The sequence below is a fragment of the Panthera leo genome, chromosome B1 (genome assembly GCF_018350215.1).
Source record: "Panthera leo isolate Ple1 chromosome B1, P.leo_Ple1_pat1.1, whole genome shotgun sequence".
Lineage (NCBI taxonomy): Eukaryota > Metazoa > Chordata > Mammalia > Carnivora > Felidae > Panthera > Panthera leo.
The window spans coordinates 52,166,999-52,180,837 of record NC_056682.1 but is presented as its reverse complement, the minus strand read 5'-3'; the positions used below and the strand labels follow the sequence as shown (position 1 = coordinate 52,180,837).

The following is a 13,839-nucleotide window of genomic DNA, read 5'->3' as shown; positions in this document are numbered from 1 at the left end:
CCTTACTACTCTACCTGAATTGAAGCTGAAGCCTGCAGGTGGATTGGCTACTGGCCATGAACAGGCTGACTCCATAGGAAAGTAAGTAGGAAGCAGTGCTGGCCCGGTCACGTTCATTCTTCCTCGTTCTAGACAGGGGTCTTCGTCATATAGAAAGGGAGAGAACTAGGGTAAAAGTAAGATGAGAGTGACTCTTCCAGAAACTTACCTCCACGTTCCCATTTTGAAACATATGTCTACAACTTACCAGGATGACTGGGTTGAGGAATGGTTGTCTTTTTAATGTCTGTTTATCTTTTTTTTCTTTTTTTTTTTTTTTTTCACATTAATTTTTCAATGAGGTGGGCCAGTGACAACAGAGAAGGTTTAGGACAAAGTAAAATTTAAACCCTTCATTCAGCTCTGTGATCTGGGATACCTTGGATACCTTGACAACCTCTCTTTCTCTCTCTCCCTCCCTTCCTCATCTGTGAAGTGAGGTATCAAGAGTGTACCTACCTTATAGGTACAGTAAGTGAGTTTATGGATCTTAAGTGCTGACACACTGCCTAGCACATAGAAGTGTTCTTGTCAGAAACTGAAAAACTAAGTAACAGACCATGCAGACCACAAAATGGACATGGATTCTATCCCACCTGAATTAGTGCTTTTACCAAATTCAGTATGTATTTTGTTACTCTTCATTTTTTAATTGTTACCCTTAGGTTGTATTAATGAGACTTAATTTTGTCATGGATGTGTATCTCCCGCAGATCAGGATGTGGTCAGTTACATGACCAGGGAAAGACCTAGTACATGCAGACTTAGGTGGGTTTTGCGAGCTTCATGTGAGAACCTGCAAAGTGACCCTGGCAACAAAAGGTGCCAAGTCTCTGGTGTGCGGGTCACATTTTTCCTGCAACAGTAATTATGTATTAGAATTGAGAATGTATGGAAGTAGACTTGGTAATATATTATTCTGGGTGATAAAGGCTGTGCGGTGCTCATACCTTACACAAAACTGTGTTTTTAAAACCTTCTCATGTTTGAAAGATGCCAGTTTTTAGGACTGACCCTCACAGAGTATGGTTTGATGTTTTCTAACAATTTTTTATTATCAAATTTGTTGATTTTTGATCATTTTAAATGGCCCTGATTTTATTAGAAAATAATTTTACGTTTTGACCACTTGTTTTTTTGTATGTCATTGTATTCCCTGTTTTCAGGTACAGGGGAAACAAATTCGATAAAATAAACAGTTTCTCTTTAAGGAAGAGCGGTTTTCTTTTTCCTAAAATGGTATTTTTGGAGGCTCATGGTCCAAACAGATTAGCTGGGCTGAGAATGAGATTAAGTGATGAATCCATAAAAATGTGGGGTCTGAAATGCTTATACTGGGTAGTTCGGCTAAGACTTAGCCATCAGATATGTCTTTACTGTTTATGTGTAATGATTTAAAGAGTTCCTGAACTCATTGTGGCTCCCCAGAGTTTTGTTTTGTTTTTTTTCTGGCTCCCCAGTGTCAGTCAGACAGACCGTCTTAAAACGTTGAGGTTCATTGCCTCACTGGATTAACCACTGGGCCTTTTGTAATAATGTCCTCAAAATTTTTAGAAAATCAAAAGTCACATTTTTATATAAGCCAAAACAACAAAAAAGTGAAGTTCCTCTTTTGTAATTGTGGAGAGTAAAGTATGTTCTGTAACTTCACTGCCACAGTGTCAGTATGAACCATTTTGAAATTCCAGTTTAGCTGCCTTTAATGAAATGTGAAATAAAACCACCTAGTAACTATTATAATTAAAAGTTAGGATTTTTTTTTCTCCTTCTGCAATTGATCAGTTGTGAATCTCAAGTCACAGTTTGGAAAATTAAGGCCATAAAGCTTCAGAGTTGGGGATGTCTGAGGATGGTTCCTGTGGACTAAGAGAAGGTGAAGGAGAAGGAGACTTTTTCTGAGTTTACAATGTGGTAAGCATGTTTATTCCTGTTTGATTTAATACAGTCATGTGCTCTGTCTGCTTCTCCCTCCCTTGCCTTCAGCTTCTTGGATTCCTAACTCTTGGATTCATTTCTCTGTTCATTCTTTTAAAAATTTCTGGAAGCTAGCTCCTTTAACTTCTATTTATAATTAGGTAGTTTCCTGTCTCAGAAAATAAAGAGAGAGTTTCTTTATCTCGGGTATATCACTCAGAATTGTTCTGGGTCACTGTTTTTTTAAATATAAAATATGATGGGGTCAGATTACTTTTCCAGAAATGTCATTCTATGAAGTAGGATAAGATGAGATGGATCCTCCCATAGACCTTCCTCTTGTTTTCGTTATTCCGCACTATTTATTTGCTAGGACTTGGACAGCTCAATCCAATTCTTCTTTACAAAGGCAGATTAACCCTTTATTCTTTTCCTTCTTTGCCAGTTAAGCCAACCAGAATTTGAGTTACAAGTTCCATGATATAGTTTAATAAATATTTTGCTGTTATAAAGATTTAGCATTTAAATGCTAAATTCTGACTGAGAAAGACTTGTGATAGCTTGTCTTAGCAAAGTGATAGCAAAGTGATTGATTAATCAGTAAGATTTATTAAGGGTTTAAAATGCTGCTAACATTGTGAAGAATTGTGGGTATCCCTGAACATGTTTGTATTATAGGAAAATAAAAATATCTGAAAGAAAGAACAAATCAGGTGCTAAATCTTGCTCTCTTGTGTAAGTTACAGACCCAGTATAGAGGATGATGTATGTATTGTGGTAGTTATTGGCAGTTGCTGGGAAAAGAATCGTGGATCCAACCTAATCATGGAACTGGGTATTTTGGTTGCACTTTGGAAGATTTGCAAATTCCACGTGGGCAGAAAGGGTTAATGACGTGCTAGGCGCGTATAGGAGACCTTATGAGCAAAGGCATTGGACGGGAATTAGGCTGGGGGGTGGGTAGGGAGAGAGGAGGGTCTTGGGTAGTTTTGGGATATGGACACTGAGTAGACTCCATAAGAAGTGGAAGCTGTATTAAGGTAGGTAGTGGTAGTGGAGAGAGAACTTTAAATCCCAGGCAGAAGAGTTTAGGTTAGAGTAGGTAGGTATTTAGAAGTCTTTAGACTTCTCTTCTTCTAGCCTTCAGATGTTACTGATTGTTGATTTGATGCTTAGAGCTGCTGCATCTTACAACCCTGTGAGGGTTGTGAATTCCATCCCATATCCTTGATTTCTCAAATTTAATTTCACCTAGATACTCTGCTTGGATCAGGTCCAGTTGGCAGTTGTGATTTGGTTTTGTGTTTTAATGCATCTTTTTACCTTTGCTATATTCTAATCTCATAATATTTTAGAGTCTTACAGTTGGAAGGGTGCTTGGAGGTAATCTGATCCACCTATCAACCAGTACAGGAATTATACGCTTAATGATTGAAATGATTGTTCTGTTTCTGCTGGAATGCATGAACCATCTTTTAATACAACTCTTTCCATTGGTAGGTTTCATTTCTTAAGTTAAAATATGCCTTTTCTAGCATTATCTGGAGCTATACAAAGTCTAATATTTTTTTTTCAGGTATTCCAGCCCTTCAGATATTTGAGGAAACTTATGATGATGTCTTCTTTTAAACTGTCTTTTCTCAGTCTCAATATTTTACTTTCTCTTACTTTATACTTCAAGATTCTCCACCATCACTCTTGTCCATCTTTTGTGTATTCTGGTCTTAATGAAGACCCGGAATTGAACATAATATCCTTCTTTAAAAAAATCAGTTATTGAGGCACCTGGGTGGCTCAGTTGGTTAAGCGGTTGACTTGGCTCAGGTCATGATCTCACAGTTTATGGGTTCAAGCCCCACATCGGGCTCTGGGCTGACAGCTCAGAGCCTGGAGCCTGCTTCAGATTCTCTCTCTCTTTCTCTCTCTCTCTCTCTCTCTCTCTCTCAATAATAAACATAAAAATAATTAGTTATGATTTAGCAGGCAACAGAAATCCCCTTCTCATTTGGCTTAAACAATAAGGAATTTACATTTTCTTCATAATTGAATGTTCTTGAAATTGAGACATTTTGAACCTTTATTTAAGTGAATAGAATGTTGGTTTAGTGACAGCCACCCCCCCTTGATGATTCATAAAATAATGATGCATCCAAACCATTGAAATGTCTTAACTGAGGAAACGTGATGTTATCTCAGATATCAGGAGATCTGATGGATAGAGTGGATCCATGATTGGATATTTTTTTACCTTGATTGTATCAGCAAACCAGTGTGGCAGAGAAGTTTTTGGCTTGCGTTCTTATGACTGCGAGATGGCTGCAACAGCTCTAGGCATCAAATCTCTGTAATCAAAAACATCTAAAGGCCAGAAGAGGGAAAGTCCCTTCTTTGTGTTCTTTTTTTAATAAGCAGAATTTCCGAAGTGACCCTCCTTGGTCAGAATCGTCATATATGCCTGTTCCTAAACCAGTTACTGACAAGAGATAGGGATTACCATTAATGGCTCAGTGGTTCTCAGGCTTGTGTGCACCAGAATGACCTGGAGAACTTGTTAAAACACAGATTTCTGGGCCCCACTCCCAGAGTTTCTGATTTAGTAAGTTTAGACTGGAGACTGAGATTTTGTATTTCTCCCAAGTTCCTTCTACATGATGCTGATGCTGTTGATCCAGGGAATGGAAATGACTGTCTCCAAATGTGTGCCCGACTGATACCCAAACAAAATCAGGATTTCGTTAACAAGTACGGTGGGCCAGTGGAGAGAGATAGGCAGTGTCCATTTCTGCTGTAGTCTAGATCAGTATTTCTCCTAGATGTTGTAACACACTGAGAAGTGTTATTGTTATTGTGGGTTGTACAGAATATATTACTAGTAGTAAACTAAGCTTTGAGAATGAATATAGAGTAGATCAAGTAGATTCAAGATAATGTTTGTTATTTTCTGACATGCTTTCTTGAAGGGGAGAGAAAAGGGTGGCTATTCAGTGAGGGCACAGGGAATGTACACCTTTGGAAGTATAGAGTGTGTATTAATGATAGCTGAAATGTATTAACTCGGTTAAACATCAAACTGCATCTGTGAAATAGGTAATATCCATACCTTCCAAAGGAGGAAACTGAGGCCCAGAGAGCTTTAAGTAATTTGCCCAGTGTAATACAATTAACAGATGGTAGAGTTGGGTTTCAGAGCCATGAGGTTTGGCCTCACAACCTGTACTTTTAACCATATGTTTGACTGTTGTGTAGGTCCTCTGTTGCAGGAATGTTAAAGCTAAGATGTTCATTGTATGTTTTTGACTCTGCCAGTATGGTGGGATTGGTGTTCTGGTAATTATACCCTCCCTTCCTTTCCTCCCTGGTTCATAGCTACTTATATTTAGGGTTATTGATAAATTTGAACTTAAGTGTGGAACTTAAAACATTATGTTAGCAATGTCTGCCAGCTTTTTGCCATCTATGCATTTTATAAACCTGCCTTCCTTGTCTTTTTGCACATACTAGGGCAAAGAAAACTGTGTAGATAGGATTGAACATAGAGACTATGGTTAAACATTTGTTTTTTCTGTTGCTGTTGAATGTTATGGTGTGGAGGCTAATTATCTTTGTAAGAGGGGTTGTGTTGCTCAGTATTTATGGCAAGTAACAAACTAATATGAAGGTTTCTAGTTGCTCCAGAATTATTGGGAAAGGTAAAGAAACTTTAGGCCAGGCTTCTAGGTATGACTCCACTCCCAAAAGCAGACTGAAAAATTGGGCGGCTGCATTTTTTGCCATGCCCTGCTTAGCACTTTAAGCTGTAGCCACACTGAACAACTGGCCATGGTCTCTCACTTGTAGCTCTTTGTGCAGGCCTGTTGCCTTTGCCTGGTATACTCAATCCTCTTTTCTTGGCTAATGCTTCTTAACCTTCGGATCTCATTCTAAATTTTACTTAAAAAATTTTACTGATCCTCCCATCCTAATCTCCCTCAGACAGTCCTAAGAGTCCAGAGAGCTCTTGTTTTCCTCCCGTTGCATCCTGTATCCCACTGTCCTACTACTTAACCCTTTATTACTGCTTATTGGTCTTTCCCCGATTCCACATTACATCCTAGTGCCTAGCACAGTGTGATGCTTGAATGTAGAGAGTTGAGTGGTTCAGATTTAAAAAGCCACTAATGACACATTTGAAACTTCCTTATCAAGAAATAGATGCCAGTCACTAATGTCTAAGTTGTAATTTATAATTTTCATAATTATAATTGACTGGACAGATTTTTGCTTTGGTTTGAGTATAGCATCTTTTTTTTAATGTTTGTTTATTTTTGACAAAGCACAAGCAGGGGAGGGGCAGAGAAGGGGAGACAGAGAATCTGAAGTGAGCTCTTGGCTGACAGCAGTGAGCCTGATGTGGGGCTCGAACTCACAAACCGCAAGATCATGACCTGAGCTGAAGTCAGATGTTCAGCTGACTGAGTCACCCAGGCGCCCCTGAGTATAACACCTTTTATTGCATGTCTAATGTAACTTACTGGAGATTGGACAACAAATCTGTTTGCTAATAATTCTTCAAAAGTTTGGAAGCTGGGAATCTGAAAGTTTGTAACTACATGAAAAAAGACTCAAAAAATAATAAAAAGTTTATTTTTTGAATAATTGTAAGTTTACCAAAAAACAGTAAAGACCACACAGAGTTCTTGTATACTCCCACCCAGTTTTCCCCATTTGTTTAACATCTTACATTACCATGGTACCTTTGTGCAAAGTAAGACACCCACATTGGTACACTGCCATTAACTAAACTCCAGATTTTATTTGGATTTCACCAGTTTTTCCATTTGTGTCCTCATTCTGTTCCAGGATCCATTCCAGGATACCAAAGTGCATTTTGTCATCATATCTCCTTAGTCTCTTCTGGGCTGTGACAGTTTCAGTCTTTCCTTGTTTTTCATGCCCCTGACAGTTGGGAAGTCCTGGTCAGGTATTGTGTAGAATGTCCCTCAATTTGGGTTGATCTGATTTTTTTATCCATGATTAGACAGAAGTTATAAATTTTTGGAAAGAATACTATAGGGATGAAGTGGCTTTCTTGACACATGACATCAAGGAATGCATGATACCTGCATGACCTCGTGGGTGAGGTTGACCTTCAGTTAAGTAGCTAATCCCTTGCTTAAGGTGCTGTCTTCAGGTTTCTCCACTGTAAACTTTACTATTTTCCTCTTTTCCACTCTATTCTTTTGAAGCAAGTCACTAAGTACCCACCCCCATGGACTGTGTGTTGGGGGGGGGGGGCAGAGGATTAAGCTCCGCCTCCTGGAGGGGGCAGTGTGTGCATATGTTATTTAGAATTCTGTAAAGGAGATTTGTTTTTTCCTGTCCCTGTGCAGTCACTTTGTATGTTTATATTGATGACAATTTAGTAGATGTTTAGTGGGTCTCTACTCTGTGACAGATACTGTGCTAATTTAGGGGGCAGTATTTTTAACTCTTTTGGGGTCACATGCGTCTTTGAGAGACTGATAACTGCTATAGACCTTCTCTCCAAAAAACATAAGATACACAGAATTTTGCTTCTAATTTTAGGGGTTTCACAGATCTTTGAAACTCTTAGAACTTGAATTAAGACACTGTCTACTAGTAATTTAGAACAGCTGAGGAGACAGGCAAGTTAAAAACAATAGAATAGGATGTGTTGTGTGCAGTCAGGGAAATTTGAGTAAAGTATTATGGGAAAACAGTTACGGGAGTAGCTTTACTTTGGGTGTAGGGAAAGCTACAGAGAGCAGCTACAATTTGAATTTGGCATTGAAGAATGAGAAAGAGTTAAATCAACAAGAGGTTGGAAAAGCATTCTAAGCAGAAGGAACACAACCAACAAAGACCTGTGCAAAAATGCATGCTGGAGGAGCTAGATCTTGCACGGTATAGATGAAGTGGCAGATGGCTTGGATATAAAATTGGTGGAGAGGTAGGAGAAGGTATAGAACGGAGAGAGCCTTGGATAAGTTTCTCAGCTGATAAATTTTGAAATGTTTAAATGAGTATATAATGGTTTTGTACACAGATTATTTTCATCTTTAGTTTTGTGACTCAGTAATTTACATGCATCATGCATGTATGAGCTAAGGAGTGACTAGGATGTGAAGAAACATACACCTCTTTCTCAAGAAGCATGGATATGAAGGGGCTTGGTGAAGGAGACAGCTAGAAGAGATTGTGGCATCCATAGGAGTTTGTTTTGAGTTGGGAGAGACTTGAGTGTGTTCAAATGAAAGGAAGGAGCCAGTAGAGAAGGAAAGTGATAATTGAAATGACGCTCCTGAAAGGGAGGAAGGGTTGAACTAACACAGAATAGATAGTTTGCATTAGGAATTAATCTAACTTGTACTTAATTGCTTTTGTACATTTTATTTAGAACGGTCTTACATATCATATCTGACATAACATTTGACTTATAGGTAAGTTCAGGCTGTGACCTGACCTTCCATCTTACTGTATTCAATATGCTTATTTAATCTCTTGTATTAATATATTTAAGGTCTTTGCTAAATTCTGGTGATAGAGAAAGTGTCAGAGAGTCCATACCCTTTGTGAACTTGGTTGAAATAATTAGGATACAGGACAGATATATAAAAGGATCAAAAATAAATATGTGAAATTCTCCAGTTCTTTCTCATGCTTTGGGCTTCAGCCTTTGGCCAGAGCAGTCACTCTATCTTCCTGTTTGTTTGTTTGTTTGTTTGTTTGTTTTTTTACGGTGCTGGAGAAAATGAGGTTATGATTGGCGGTAGTTTATCTTGTTCTAAATAGTGTTTCTCAATTAGGAGTGAATTCAGCTGTTTCTGCACTAGAGAATCCTTACTTGATATTTTTCTTTTCCTCTTAGATAATTTTAACTCTGAGCTATGAAGAAGACTAATTTTTATGGTGACCTCTTTTCTTCCTTTTCTTTTAACTTAGGCCACAATGTTAATCGCTGGTTTCTAATCTGATAGATTCTATTTATAAAGGAATTGAACCTCTTAGGAAGGAAATTATTCCTAAATAAAGCATTAAAATTTAGCACATGTTTGAACATAGATTTGACCCTATGCTTAACAAAAGGTTTTTGGTTGTGGTTTTAATAAAATGCCCTTTGGGCATGGTATTAATTGACTTTGGAAATTAATTTAAAATGAAACTTCATTAGGCAGCCAGTAATCTTGCATTTATATTCTTTCTGCTCTAAATCCTTAGAAAACATATGCTCTTTAAATAATTAAAAAGTGTGTACTGAAGTTTTATTGTTGAAAAACCACCTAGTATTGTAATGGTAAATAAACAACTTTCACTTTAAAGCATTTTCCTTTTGTGATGGATTTTTGAAAAGAAATTTTAATAAAATTACATTATTTGCACTAACAATTGACTTTGAAACCTTTAAAGTCAGTATCTTTTATGCTTCTGGACTCATTCGTTCATTCAGCAAAAATGTGCAAAGCATGGCTGGATGTAGCAGTGAGTAAGAAAGACTTGGATCCTGTCCTCAAGCTTCCAGTCTAGTGAGACGAATGGAATAGGTGTGCTTAGTGCTGCAGAAGGTTAGGGTGGCTGATGTGAGCCTGTGAAGGCACTTTCCTCGTTTGTGGGAAGGCATCAGCAAAGATCTCTTTGGTAACATGAAATCTGCAACCAGGGGTGAGTAGAATCTGGGAGAAGGGTGAGGGAAGGATGTATGGCGCAGAGGGAATGGTTCCGAGGGAGGGAGTAGGGTCTGGGGAGGATGGGGGTCCTGTGCAAGCTGACCCTGGAGGCTGAAGTATACACATGCAGGGGAGAGCAGCACGTGGCGGCAAGGGCCATGTCGTGAGAGTCTTATAAGGATTTTGACTCTCCTGAAGGCTCCAGAAAGCCATTGATGGGAGATCAGATTTGCATTTTGAGTAAGATCAATCTGCAGCAGAGTATAGTGGTGTGAGGCAGAGTGGGAAATGGGTGGAAGAGTTGAGCAAATGCAGGAAGGCCAGTTAGCCTTCAGTAGTAGTCTCTGCAAGGGCTGGTGATGGGTGCTTTCTGACAATTCGGTGTTAAACTCCACATTCTGAAAGACCACTGAAGGAGTGAGGTGAAAACTACGAATGTGTATTAAACAGACCGCATATGCCTGGGTGTAAAGCCTTGCAGTTTTCAAATTTCATTTAAGGATCCATATCCTGAAGATAATGCACAACTACTGTGAAATCTTAATAATTTTTTTCTTTTGGGGGGGTATCCTGTGTTTATTTTATAAAATGAAACTAATATTCAAATTATAAAGTCTTTGGTTATAGCGATACAAAAACACAGTGTTAAACATATTCGATTAGCACTCTGGAACACTTGACCCTTAATTAACTAGTAAGGCAGGGAATTCAGTGTGCCCAAATGTTAAATAATGCTGTTTAACATTTGGAAGCCTGAAGCAAGACAAGACAGTGATGACCATAACCAAGCTGAGAGGACTACTTTGTTTTTTTAATTATAAAAAATGTTTATTTATTTTGAGAGAGAGAGTGGGAGGAGGGGCAGAGAGGAGAGAAGAGCCAAGCAGGCTCCATGATGTCAGCACAGAGCCCAGTGCAGGGCTCAGTCCCTTGAACCATGAAATCATGACCTGAGCCGAAACCCAAGAGTTAGACACTTATCCAACTGAACCACCCAGGAGCCCCAAGAGTACTCTTTTTGCGTAATAAAGTAAGCTTGTAAAATGTATACAGTTCTGGAGAGTACGGCATCTCAAGACTAGAGAAGCAGGTGCCACTGGTTCGGGGCCTCAGGTTGAAACCATGGGCCTTGCCAGAAGATTCTTACTGTTTTTATCCCTAATGAAGCTCAAATAAATATGAGGCTGTGCTTGTAGAAAATCTTTTGTATTCTCTATTTGTCTTTCTTTTCCAGGGGAAGTAGAAACTTTACATCACAGACTTAAGAGAATATGATGTGAAAATCTTACAATTCAGTTTTGAGTCCATAAAGTGAGGGTGGGCTACTGAGAATATTTGAAGAGGATTGAAGCAGCGGCAGAGAGAAAAGAGAATGGAGGGAAGGGTACTTTTGTTTTCTCCTGAAGAATGAGAGGGTAGACCACCATATTTAGAGGCAGACAAGGAACCAACAGAAAAAAAAAACCAAAAGATTACAAGTATGCTAAAAACTCTATTAATTTGTAAGAAAACTATAAAAACACTCTGATATCTTCCTGGAGTTAACCAAACTGCAGGTTTGTGGGTGCAGGCCCCAGCACTGTCTTTACCCCTGATGCCAGCTGCAAGTTCAGGGGGGTTGCCCAAATCACCCTAAGGTTCAATAATTTGCAAGTACTCACAGAACTCACTGAGAGCTGTTATTCTTACAGTTCTGCTTATTACAGAAAGAGAATACAGATCAAAATTAGCCAAAGGAAGAGACTCCTAGGGCTAATCCTAGGGCAGGGCCTGGGAGAATTCTAAATGTGTAGCTTCTGTTCTCTTCTCCCTTGGAGCCAGAATGGTTACCCTCTTGGTATCAGTGTGTACATGATGTGTAACCCTTTGCATGGAGTATTACTAACCAGGGAACTCACTCAAGCTTTGGTTTCCAGAGTTTTTAATGGGGCTTCATTACATAGGCATGATTGTTTGATTGCCCATGGAGTTGAACTCACTCTCCATGTCTGTTGGTTGTGTGTGACCTGAAGCCCCCATACTAAATTGGTCTTTCTGACATGGCTAGTCCCCATCCTAAGACTGTTGGGTATGGCCATTCCTATGCTAAGATGGGGTATGACCAGCCCCTTCCCTAAACAAGGTCACTTCTGTCAGATATGACTTAGATTACCTCCCGAAAGCCTAGGCAGTGGCTAGACCTCTTTTTGGGCAAGACCAACTTTACTACACACTTATATTTTAACAGGATTGTCTTGAGTTTTATGTTGAGATTGGTCTTGAGTAGGGGCAAGGGTAGAAACAAAAAGACCAATTAAAAGGACTGTTTGCAGTAGTCCAGAGGAAATGTGCTTAAGTCAACATGATAGTGGTAAGGGTAAGGTAATAAGAAGTGGTTTCATCATTAATTCTGGGGTACCTGGTTGGCTTAGTTGGTTAAGCGTCCGATGTCGGCTCAAGTCATGATCTCATGGTTCATGAGTTCAAGCCCTGCATCTGGCTCTCCTCTGACAGTGCAGAGCCTACTTCCAATCCTCTCATTCCCCTCACTCTGCCTCTCTCCTGCGTGTGTTCGTTCTCTCTCTCTCTCTCTCTCTCTCTCAAGATAAATAAGCATTAAATAAAAGTGGTTTCAGTCTGGGAATATTTTGAAGGAAAGAAGCAATAGGATTTATTGCTCTTAAGGATGGAGTTGGCATTACTGAAAGCCAGTTGTCCATCATGAGAATTAGGTGGTTCCCACCACTACCATCAAAGAAGTCATCTCAAAAACTAGTCTGATATTGATGATATGTTGAGGTTTATTAAAAGCAAATCATTTCTTGTGTTTCAGATACTTGAAAAAAGAAATCTGTTGTACCTTATAATAATGCCATGTGAGGACTTTGAATGAACAAAAGGCCAACTTAACTGATACTAATACCTTTATATTGATTCTTCTCTCATAATATTATCAAAGTGATCCAAACTATATTTAGATGTTTTAAATTATTTCTGAATAGCAACAGTAGTAGAGTTTCTGGACCTAAAATTATTCAGCTCATTAAAACTGATAATACTTTCAGAAGTTTTTGCTGTATTATGCATGCTACATGCATGAGTTATGTCATATTTCATAGTTTCTTCATGCTATCTGCTGACCTAGTGAATTGGTTTATTTGGGTCAATTGAGAGCATTGATCTAAAGGAATAAATTAATATTGAACTCAGTTGTTCATTATCTTCATGTATCTTTCGTTAGCTTTGATGATGGTTATTTTTATACAGGTTCAGTTTCTTCATTGAGTTTAAGTGTGAATGTTGGCAGTTATAATTCAATGGATAACACAGGGTAATCTAACTGTACTCTAATTTTAATTTAAAAATTGATAATTAAAAAATTCTTCCAAATAGCAAAATTTTGTTAGTATTACTCTGTTGATGTTAAGATCAGAATAATGCCAAACCATTTGGCTATTCATCTATGTATCAGTACATAACTTATCATCTGACAAATCTGTCAGCTAGAATTTGTGCTGTTCTCAAGCCCTAGTGACCCAGTAATATCTTTGCTGCATTATGGAAAGTACAAGGTTCGCTTAAGACTGCTTAGGAAATTTCTCATCATTGGAAATTGTGACTCAATGAACTCAATTCTAATTACATTTAAATTTGTTTATAGCAGTTAAAAGGATTAACTAGAAAAGAAATACAGTTGACCCCTGGACAGCATGGGGGTTAGGGGTGCCAATTTCTGTGCAGTAGAAAATCTGTGTATAACTTTTGAGTCCCGAAAGCTTAAGTACTAATAGTCTATTGTTGACTGGAAGCCTCACTGATCACATAAACAGTTGATTAACACATCTTTTGTATGTTATATGTATGATATACTGTCTTCTTACAATAAAATAAAGCGAATGTTAAGAAAATCATGAGGGACAGAAAATACATTTACAGTTCCGTGCTGTATTTATATAAAAAAAAAATCCTGCATACAGGTGAAATTCAAAGGTCAGCTGTATTCTGTTTAAAAGCAAGTTAAGGATCAAATTGTCATTTCTTGACTTTCTGTTCTGGCTTAGTTCTTTGGGCCACTAACTTAATTCTATTCATTTGTTTTGGAAAGCAAAGATTAGTGAAATAAAACAGATTGGTGTTACTAATGTTAGAACAGAGAATGAAAACCTTTGGTCACGTGTATACTTTATTAGGAAAAAAGTTCAAATTGAAGTTCTTCAGGTGCCAGAAATCTTATCCTGGTAGT

The 13,839-nt window shown here is 38.3% G+C and overlaps 1 protein-coding gene across 17 annotated transcripts in view; it reads left to right on the top strand.

Annotated features, from left to right (window-relative positions):
* XKR6 (XK related 6) overlaps positions 1–13,839 on the top strand; it is a 95,713-nt gene that overhangs the window by 34,076 nt on the left and 47,798 nt on the right. For 3 of the 17 annotated variants that reach the window (XM_042935020.1, XM_042935007.1, XM_042935008.1), the window contains exon 2: positions 1,822–1,950. The exons of 12 other annotated variants lie outside the window; for them this stretch is intronic. In XM_042935020.1, coding sequence (XP_042790954.1) covers positions 1,822–1,906 — 85 coding nt within the window. In that variant the 3' untranslated portion in view covers positions 1,907–1,950. Of the gene's footprint in view, positions 1–1,821; positions 1,951–13,839 lie in introns of those variants that run through there. 2 more of the 17 variants (XM_042935018.1, XM_042935017.1) reach the window with 2 other exon arrangements.